This window comes from Alnus glutinosa, chromosome 8 (genome assembly GCF_958979055.1).
Source record: "Alnus glutinosa chromosome 8, dhAlnGlut1.1, whole genome shotgun sequence".
Classification (NCBI taxonomy): domain Eukaryota; kingdom Viridiplantae; phylum Streptophyta; class Magnoliopsida; order Fagales; family Betulaceae; genus Alnus; species Alnus glutinosa.
The window spans coordinates 2,165,038-2,175,326 of NC_084893.1; the positions used below are offsets into that span (position 1 = coordinate 2,165,038).

The 10,289-nt window shown below is 36.1% G+C and overlaps 2 protein-coding genes across 2 annotated transcripts; one reads left to right on the top strand and one right to left on the bottom strand.

Moving 5' to 3' along the window:
• Positions 1 to 2,827: 2,827 nt before the first annotated feature.
• Positions 2,828 to 4,384, top strand: LOC133875334 (stemmadenine O-acetyltransferase-like). The gene has a single exon (XM_062313437.1). The coding sequence runs from the start codon at positions 2,890 to 2,892 to the stop codon at positions 4,219 to 4,221; it is 1,332 nt and encodes a 443-aa protein (XP_062169421.1). The 5' UTR covers positions 2,828 to 2,889; the 3' UTR covers positions 4,222 to 4,384.
• Positions 4,385 to 5,160: 776 nt separating this feature from the next.
• LOC133875116 (uncharacterized) lies at positions 5,161 to 6,567 on the bottom strand. Its single transcript, XM_062313120.1, has 3 exons — positions 6,153 to 6,567; positions 5,912 to 6,045; positions 5,161 to 5,193 (listed from the first exon to the last, which is right to left on the bottom strand). Exons 1-3 carry the CDS (start codon positions 6,565 to 6,567, stop codon positions 5,161 to 5,163), a joined length of 582 nt encoding a protein of 193 aa, XP_062169104.1.
• Positions 6,568 to 10,289: the final 3,722 nt, after the last annotated feature.

Below are 10,289 nucleotides of genomic sequence, written 5' to 3' on the forward strand. Positions count from 1 at the left end.
TCATTTTTTTTATCAATTTAAAGTATTAAAATAAGTAATAGTTCATCGTGATATGATAACAACATATTCTATTTAAATATATATTCCAGTTTAACTGTTTAAGTGTTTAAGAATTTAGTGTGCGATGAGGTGCGAGAGAATGAAAGAGAGTTTGTTTTTTGAAAAAAAAAAAAAGAAAAAAAAGAAACAATTTATCATTCTTATTTTTTGTCTTTTGTTTTTGTTTTATTATTATTCTCAACACAAATATAAATTAAGAAACAACTCAAAAACTAAAACATTTTTTTTTAAAAAAATAAAATTCACCTTTATTTATATATATAATAATTAAAAAAAAAACACACACACACACACACACTACAAAAAAAAAATAATAATAATAATAATAAAAAAATCTGGATGGTTTTAAACCGTCCAAAAATGCAAAAAAAACCTTCTGGAATCAATTCCAGACGGTTTTTTCTGGACGGTTTAAAACCGTCCAGTATATAATGTTGCTAAATAAATTTCTGGATGGTTGGGCAAAACCGTCTGGAATTCCAGACGGTTTGGCCCGAACCGTCTAAAAACAATTCTGGACAGTTTGGGCAAAACCGTCCAGACTTTTTTTTTTCTTTTCTATTTCGATTATTTTTATATTAATTAGTTTTTTGATATTAAGACTAATTAATATGCTCTGAATTAGTTTTTTGATATTTGAATGGTTCATACGCCAGCCGGCGACAGAGAAGGAGAGAGGAAGAGAGATTCGGACGGCGACGGAGAAAGAGAGAGAGGAAGAGAGATCCGTCACCCACGCACACCGGCCGGCAACAGAAAAAGATAGAGGAAGAGAGAACCGGCCGGAATACCCATGTATTTTGGCCGGATCTCTCTCTGTATCTGGCGAGAGAGAGATGTCGAGCGTGGGTTTCGGACGGAAACCTAGACGACCTCGCCAAATCCGACCGGAAACCAATGCACACTGGCATGGGTTTGACAGATCCGGCACTCCATCTTCGGTACGCTCTCCTGTCATCTTGATCCCGCCGTTCCATCGAGATCTCGTTGCCCGTGTGAATCAACGAACCCAAAAAGGAAAGACCCTTTGGATAGAAGTGTCGGAGAATAGCATTTTGCTTCACCCTCAGGGTTGTCGTTCGGCCGATTAGGGTTCATGAGAGGCTGGGGTTCACATTTGCGACGTGGGGTTTAGAGGGGCTGTACGCCTTCTTTGCTTGGGGAATATGCGATGTGGGGTTCAGATCCGTGTCATTTTGACATGCTTCTCAATCTGCGTCATTTTCTTTAGACGCGTTTAAACCGTTGATAGTGTTTCAATCTACGGCTGAGGGTGCCTATCCGTGTCATTTGAATACTTATGAATTTCCGTACGGTTTGAAACAAATCGTCCGGAAATGGAAATTTTCAGACAGTTTGTTCCAAACCATCTGTAAATTTATAGACGGGTTGGAAAAAACAGTCTGAAAATTTATATTTCTGGACGTCCAAACCGTCTGAAAATTTATAGACGGGTTGGAAAAAACAGTCTGAAAATTTACATTTCTGGACGGTTTTTTTCAAACCGTCCATAATTAATTATTATTTTTTTAATCCATGCTATTTTTGTCACCATTTTTTTTTAATATCAATAATTCTCGACGGTTTGAAAAAAACCGTCCGGAAATGTAAATTTTCAGACGGTTTTCTCCATTTCCAAACGGTTTTTTTCAAACCGTCCGTAAATTTATGGACAGTTTACTCAAACCATCCATATTTATTTATTTAGAGACGGTTGTTTAAAAACCGTTTGTAAAATTTTAATTCTAAATGGTTTTAGAAACCGACTAAAAAAAAACCGTCCGTAATTGTCCTTTTTTTTTTTTTTAGTGAGACCGGAACACGTTAACTTTAGCTCGTGTAGCACGCGTGGGTAGCAAACTTTAACTTAAAAGTTCAAACGATTAAATTCATATATTATATTCTTGGCAAAATCTTCATGTGAACGGGTTAGGTACTGATCAGTTTTACGTAGGGAGGGCAGAACCGCAGAATTTTTGTCAACTTTTTGAATTTTTTTTTTTTTTTAAGCAAGAATAGGGTTTTTTTTTATAGTTGATTTGTTTAAATTACAATCAATTTGAACAGCTAATTGAGAGACGACAGTGACGAGGTTCACCTACCTAAGCACAATACAGGCAGCATGCAATGGACTCTATCTAATTAAATTCTCTCTCATTTATTGCTCGGACAGTCTACAATTCGATCATAAATTGCAACGAATTTCAAACCGAATTGGCACTACATTTTGCTTAGCAGAAGATTGAAGTAAAGAACGTCACCAAAAATTGCAACGAATTTCAAACCTAATTGGCACTACATTTTGCTTAGCAGAAGATTGAAGTAAAGAACGTCACCAAAAATTGCAACGAATTCCAAACCTAATTGGCACTACATTTTGCTTAGCAGAAGATTGAAGTAAAGAACGTCACCCTCGATCGATACGGCCCTTTCAAGCATCATATCACTCTTTAACTCTTATACGAAGTCAAAGTTATCATGAAGCCCAAGTTTTCAAGTTCCATCCTTGAAGCTTAATTCGAATGATACCATAAGAATTAATGTCCACACAGCAAAGTAAAATGAAAGATACACTACATTAGGGTCAACAAAAAACATTATTTATATGAATAAAAAAAAAGTATGAAAGAAGTTGTATTTAATTCTGATTTTATTATATTCAATGAAAAAAAAAATCAAATATCTTACTATATATTCTAACACATCCATCTTTTTCAAAAAAAAAAAAAAAAAAAATATACATCCATCTTGTCTATAAAAGCTTCAAGCTCTTTAGAAAAGAAGCATAAACATTGAGTGGCCGGGCAGTTTAGGTTCTGTGTAAAAGTGATGACGATGATGAATGTTGAAATAATCTCCAGGGAAATAATCAAACCATCATCTCCAACACCCCATGACCTTAGAAACCACAAACGTTCCTTCCTAGACCAACTTGCACCCACCACTTATATTCCTATCATCCTTTTTTATCAACCCAAGATTAATGGCCATCACGTTGATCATCAAGTCCAAAGATCTTCTCGGCTTAAAAAGTCTCTAGAACAAACCCTCAACCGCTTCTACCCTTTGGCGGGAAGCGTCAAAGAAGACCACTCCATCGACTGCAACGATGAGGGGGTCGAGTATTACGAAGCTCGAGTTGCGTGTAACTTATCACAAGTTCTCCAACACATCAATGTCGAAGCCTTGAACAAGTTTCTGCCATTTGAACCATATCGCATTAAAGGCGCTAAACCTGGAAGTCGTGAAGTTCTCTTGGCTGTCCAATATAATATGTTTGACTGTGGCGGAGTAGCCATTGGTGTGTGTGTTTCACACAGGATCGCAGATGGAGCTTCAGCCACGACATTTCTTGGAGCCTGGAGCGCTACATCTCGTGGAGATCATGTACTTGAAGCTGTCTGTCCAAATTTTGATGCGGCCAAGTACTTCTCACCGAAAGATATACCTTGGGGCTTGGGAGACATAGGAGTCACAAAGGAAAACATCGTAACAAGAAGATTGGTGTTCGACAAATCCAGCATAGCAGCCTTGAAGGAAAAGGCCTCCTCAGCAGTGGGTTTTTCACAATTGAAGTTCCCAACGCGTGTGGAGGCAGTTTCAGCGTTCATATGGAAAAGTCTAATGGCGATATCCAAATCAAAACCAGCACAAGAAAGAGTGAATGTAGCAATTCATGCGGTGAACATACGGCAGAGGATGGTTCCACCCATGCCAATTCATTCCTTTGGGAATCTTTGGTACTTCGCTACAGCAATATTATCACCACATGAGGAGCTTGATCGTGGAAGTAATTATGGTATTCTGGCGAGCAAGCAAAGCAATGCAATAAAAGAAATCGACGGTGATTACGTGAAGAAACTACAGACCGATGCGATTCCGGAGTCGCTCACAAAGTCGGTGGAGCTGTTCTCAAAGGGTGAGGTAGAGTTCTATAAGTTTACAAGTTGGTGCAGGTTTCCTCTTTATGAAGCTGATTTTGGTTTTGGGGAGCCCACCTGGGTCTGCAGTCCCAGTATGCCTTTCAAGAATCTTGTGGTGTTGATGAGTACAAGAGACGGACATGGAATTGAGGCAATTGTTAACATATTAGAGGAAGACGCCGTCGTATTTGATAGTAATGAAGAACTCCTTCCATTTGTTTCTTGGACAATTAATTAATAGCTGAGTACTGCTGAGTGAAGGTCCCAGGGGCCAATTACTTTCTGTTGGGACATGAATATATATCAATGTATGTCTAAGTTACTTTGTGTGTCTACGTACAGTCTATAGATATATATCTTGGAGTTCACTTTAATAAAGTTTAATGTCCTTATTGTGTGTCTTCAAATGTCTTGGACCTTTTCAATGAATAGCACGAAAATATTGTCCGAGTGTCGATGGCTAGCTAGATCACTTAATGCTAGCTGCGGTGGATAGCAACCCACCAGCTATATATATTTGCTTCTTTTTAATTGCTGTTACAGATTTTTATTTATTTTTAATTCAATGCATGTTACAGACTTGTTCATTAACAAAAAAACAGAAACAAAAGGTTAAGTTCCCATTCCTAATGGAACTGGGCCAGAGCTATTGAGTGCTAGCTTCAAGCTCAGGCTTGAGGTCGAGCACTATTGTCAACAGTTGCTTTTTGTGCTCTTGTGTTGGGAATTTGAAGCTTTGCTCAACTTCATTTAGTTGTCAATTGTTATTTTTTCTTCCTATAATATTGTTGGGTCATGTCCATCTTAATTTTCTCTAGAAAAGAACACATTACCTTTTAAAGACCCATGCATATATATACCTTGGTTTTTTTTTTTTTTTTTCACTACTTTCTTTTGCATGTTGAGAATTTTCAAATTAGCATCCTTCATTTAATTTCTTCAATTCAATTTTGGAGTATCAATAAAAGTTAAGTCGTTCAGAATTATTCTTTATTTGCTTCGACTGGATAGAGTCTTTTTCTAATTACTTAATGGTTATTTTCTCTTTTCCCGACTTTTCTAGTTAGTTTTCAATTTTCAATTTTTACTACCATCATACGATGTTAGAACAATCATAGTATTGTCTGGCGTCACCTCCTCTTGCAAGCTAGTTTTCAAGGCGATTTCCACTTCATATTTATATCATCCTTTTTGTTGTGAGTGAGAAATTCTGAGTGGCAAAAAAATAAAAATAAAAAACTTTCTTCTAATCACTACAAAAATGTATGCACTTTGACACGTGCATTTTGACACGTGTACAGTGTTGTACACGTGTCAAACATTTAGACACGTGCACTTTGACACGCGTAAGACGCGTGTCAAATGTGCACGACATTAAGTGTACAAGTTGACACGTATATTGAGATACACGTGTCAAATTTGACACGTGTATCTCAATACACGTGTCAAAGTGTTTTGACACGTGTATTAAGATACACGTGTCAAACCGTTTGACACGAGTATTTTAAATACACGTGTCAAATTGGTTATATTTTTTTAAAAAAAATCCAAATCGAATTTTTCATTTAAATAAAATTTTAATTTAATTATTTAATTGTATTTTTAAATTAAATTAAAAATACGATTAATTAATTAAATTAAAAATTTAATTAAATAAAAAACCCAATTTGGATTTTTTTTCTTCAATTTAGTTTTGGTATTGATTATTTAAAATTATTTGGTATAATAATTTTAATAGTTATTTCAAATTTTATTATTTCCGACCACAAATAACAAAATATTGATTTTACAGAAAAACTACACAAAATAATATTACACAAATCATAAGTTAATAACGTATTCGTTAACTAAGCAAATATTTACACATAAAAATTAATTACACAAAATATCTACAAATCTGAAGGGCGTCCCTGCGAATGAGGAGGTACCGTCCCAGGGGTGTTATCGCCAACTGGCGATTGCTGCGCAAGGAATGGTGTAGCGGGCGAAGGTGTAGCGACAATGGAATGCTGGGTCAGCCGTCGTCCAACAGGCGACAACGTACCAACCGTTGTCGAATTACCTGCAAATCATATAGACAATTAAAGTATATAATATTACTTGCAAAATTAAAGGGGTAATTAAAACAAATTGAAATTAATTTTTTCCTACACACAGTATAAATCATACCTGCAGATGCACTACTAACAGACGACGTACTACCTACGTGTGCAGGTGAAGGCGTACCAAGACATGGTGCTGATGCTCCCATGGAGGACATGAAGACCTCAACCTGTCGCAGGCGCTGCTCCAACAGGTCATTCCTCGCTCGCTCAGCCTGTAGCTCCGCTTGCATCTCTTCCATCTTCCGAGTGTTTTCGGCCCAATCCCGAGACGTGCCCTGAGATGGTCCCCCTTGTGACCGAGGCCTATATGAGAAACATGTCCCCCGAACAGGTGTGACGTTCGGCCCAACCTGCCGAACCCTCCCTGCATACTCAGGCCTCCCAACCGCCTGTTCGTAAGCGTCGTTCGGTGCCCAACGCACCGTGTCTGCGGAGACGCTTTGCGTGGCGGCTGGATCACTAGATAAACTCTGCGTCATCCTCTCCTGTACGTCGTCAACATGAACAAGTCATATATTGAATAATGACAAATCACACATAATTTTAAAAATAATAGTAAATTAAATCAGTAGCATACGCATAGGACCTGTGTACGTTCGTTCACGTGAGTGCCGTCCTTCCTTGTGTGGGTCTTCACGAACGACGCGGCGCGAGTGGGGGGCGTGCCAGATGTACATGTCTGTCGTCATGCAGTTGACATATATAAGAAACAGATAGCGATAAAAATAGTATAAATAAAAATAAAAACAATTATCAACAAATATATATAACATAAACATATATATTTTCATACCTCCTCGTGATTAAATCTGGCATAACTTTTAGATCCCGTACAATGAGGAAGGTCATTTTGCTCGCGCAGCCTCTTCATCCGTTCAGAGGTTGCCTACGCATTTAACATGAAAATAAAAATGTAAGCATTGACACACTTAAATTAAAACTAAAATTAAATAAACTGTTATTAAAAAACCACAACATTTTCTTGGCCTACATACGATTTTTTGCTCACGGCACCAATCTCTCAGCAGGAACTCTACATCTTCTGCGTCATAGTTGCCAAAAAAATTGTCCGGCATTCTCGCACGGATAATCTCGGGCGTGTCACCGTCTCTAATACGTAGTTTGGTTTTGAACCTCGACTTCCACGAGCGGTGCTTACGGCCAATATCACATAAAGCCTCCTGTTGTGCCCTGCGCGCGTCTACTGATACAGGTACATAGAACTCCTCCTGCACATTCAACACATTTTTATAGGTTTAAAAACTTCAAGAAATACATTAATCTCAAGTTTAATTCAAATAAATAATTAAATTATATTCATAGACATACCATCAGCGCGTCCCACATTGCCTGCTTAATCTGCCTATTTACCTTCGCCCATTCGTCCCGCATGTGTATGTAGGACCCACTCCTGATCATCTTGCCCTCAGCCCGCCGAAATCGATTGCAGGCCCGTCCTACAGGTTGTATAGCAGCATTGTACTGCAATACAACCTTCTTACCCCTCGGGAGGGTTTAGGGTTAGGGTTAGGGTATAAATTTAGAAAGTGTAGGTTTTTTTTTTTTTAAAGGGTTTAGGGTTAGGGTTTGTTAGGGTTAGGGTTTAGGGTTAGGGTTAGGGTATAAATTTAGAAAGTGTAGGATTTTTTTTTTTTAAAGGGTTTAGGGTTAGGGTTTGTTAGGGTTTAGGGTTAGGGTTTGTTAGGGTTAGGGTATAAATTTAGAAAGTGTAGGATTTTTTTTATTTTTTAAAGGGTTTAGGGTTAGGGTATAAATTTAGAAAGTGTAGGATTTTTTTTTTTTTAAAGGGTTTAGGGTTAGGGTTTGTTAGGGTTTAGGGTATAAATTTAGAAAGTGTAGGATTTTTTTTTTTGTTAGGGTTTAGGATTTAGGGTTCGTTATGGTTTAAGGTTAGGGTTTGGTTATAGAAAATGTAGGAATTTTTTTTTTTTTTTTTTTAAAGGATCTAGGATTAGGGTTTAGGGTTTAGGGTTTTAGTTTCTTAGGGTTTAGGGTTTAAGGTTAGGATTTTTGTTTTTAGTGTTAGGAATTTTTTTTTTAGAAAGTGTAGGAAATTTTCTTTTTAAGGGTTTAAGGTTAGGATTTTTGTTTTTAGTGTTAGGGTTTCTTTTTTTAGAAAGTGTAGGATAATTTTTTTTTTTAGGGTTTAGGGTTTAGGGTTTAAGGATAGGACTTTTGTTTTTAGTGTTAGGGTTTCTTTTTTTAGAAAGTGTAGGATATTTTTTTTTAGGCTTTAGGGTTTAGGGTTTGTTAGGGTTTAGGGTTTAAGGTTTAGGGTTAGGGTTTTTAAGGTTTCAAAGTGTAGGAATTTTTTTTTTAGGGTTTACGATTTAGGGTTTGGAGTTTAGGGTAAGGGTTTTTTTTAAGAACGTGTAGGATTCAAAGTTTATTTAAGGGTTTATTATTGTGTTGGTTTTATGGTTATGATTTGAAGATATAAAGTTTAGGGTTGGAGTTTAAGTATTTCTTAAAAAGTAGACGGTCAATTTTAATTTTTTTTCTTTTTTTATTCAAACCCATTTTATTTGTTGTTCCCATTTATTATTTTCAAAAGTGTCATTGTTGGTTTATAACGTTAAACTAATATCGGACATTGTTTGATTTTGTTTGACTAACAAAAAAACATTGTAATCCATAATAACACATTCAAAATATATATATATATATAACCTCTCAAATAAAAAATTAGGACATGAAAAATTAAAAACATAAAAAACACAACATGGCAAAAAAGAACATGGCTTTCAAAAAAATAAAAATACATATAACACTAAATGACACAAAAATACAAACGCCTACACAATTTCTAAATATCAAATGTGTACTAACACAAAAATACATGCAGCATTGTTAAAAAAAAAAACACAAACTATAGCAAAAATGAAATACCTACTCCAAGAAAACCCCAAAAAAAAAAAAAAAAAAACAGTAATTTAATCTTACACTGATTCAGCAAAATTGAAAAAATAAAATATAACACAGTCCAAAAATTATTACAATTATCAATCAAGAACAAATGTCCAAATTATTACAATAAAAATTTTTACAATATATATTCAATCAGTATTTCATTTACATGTTGAAAAAAAAAATGAAATACAAATTTAAGGGAAAATTACTCACTGTCGACGGTAGGTTGTGGATTTAGGGCTCCTTCTTTATATATATACCTGCATATTCGGATATACATTATGGAGAAAGGAAAAAAAAAGTTAGCAAATGTATATATATATAACACTAAATTTAATTATCTGCAATATATATTAAGAGCACCGGCGACTGAACAGAGAGAGAGAGAGAGAGAGCCACTGACCGGACCGGAGGAAAGGGAACCGACGGCCTAGCCAACCCCTGCTGGAGGGACGTCCCAGTAGAGAGAGAAAGAGAGAGAAAGAGAGAGAGAGAGAGAGAGAGAGAGAGAGAGAGAGAGAGAGAGAGCGAGAGAGCTAGAGGGAATCGGTGAGAGAGAGACGTGACGACGCCGGAGCTCACCACACCGGCCGGCTGAGCTCGCCGGAGAGACAGAGAGAGAGAGAGAGAAGAAATGAGAGAGAGAGAGAGAGAGAGAGAGAGAGAGAGAGAGAGAGAGAGAGAGAGAGAGAGAGAGAGAGAGAGAGAGAGAGAGAGAGAGAGAAGAAATAGGTAGCTTCCTCTGGAAGCTACCCATTTCTTATATATAAATATAAGTATATAATTTATATAATATAATATATATTTATATTATTAATTAGTTTTACGTATATAATATATAATGTTTGGCCAAGTGGCGCGCGGGAGAACTCCCGCGCGGCATCCGGCCAAACAGTTGGAGACGTGTTTATAAATACACGTCTCCACATGCTATATATATTTAATATTTAATATATATATATATATATATATATATATATATATTATATCTATTTTATATAAACCCATGCAATCCTAAGTTCATGCAATGCATGTACTGCATGTACATGCACTGCATGAACTCATGTTAATTATTATTATTTTTTTTTTGGGGTCTACATATATGCTTCACAAAGTTGGTTTAATTATGCATGTAGTACAATATGTCAATTTAGGGTTAGGGTTTACGTACTTATAAGTACACCATATATATATATATAACTCATCATATAAACCCTAATCATAAGTGTATGTATTTTGTATAGCAAACAACCATAACCCTAACTGTATG

Bases quoted from the DNA above. Each gene is read 5' to 3' on its own strand.
- LOC133875334 (XM_062313437.1), top strand. From the start codon at position 2,890: ATGACGATGATGAATGTTGAAATAATCTCCAGGGAAATAATCAAACCA.
- LOC133875116 (XM_062313120.1), bottom strand. From the start codon at position 6,567: ATGACGCAGAGTTTATCTAGTGATCCAGCCGCCACGCAAAGCGTCTCC. The intron at 6,046-6,152 runs GTATGATTTATA...TATGATTTGCAG, and splicing joins TGTTAGTAGTGCATCTGCAG to GTAATTCGACAACGGTTGGT. The intron at 5,194-5,911 runs GTACCTCCTCAT...TTTGCCACTCAG, and splicing joins GCGATAACACCCCTGGGACG to AATTTCTCACTCACAACAAA.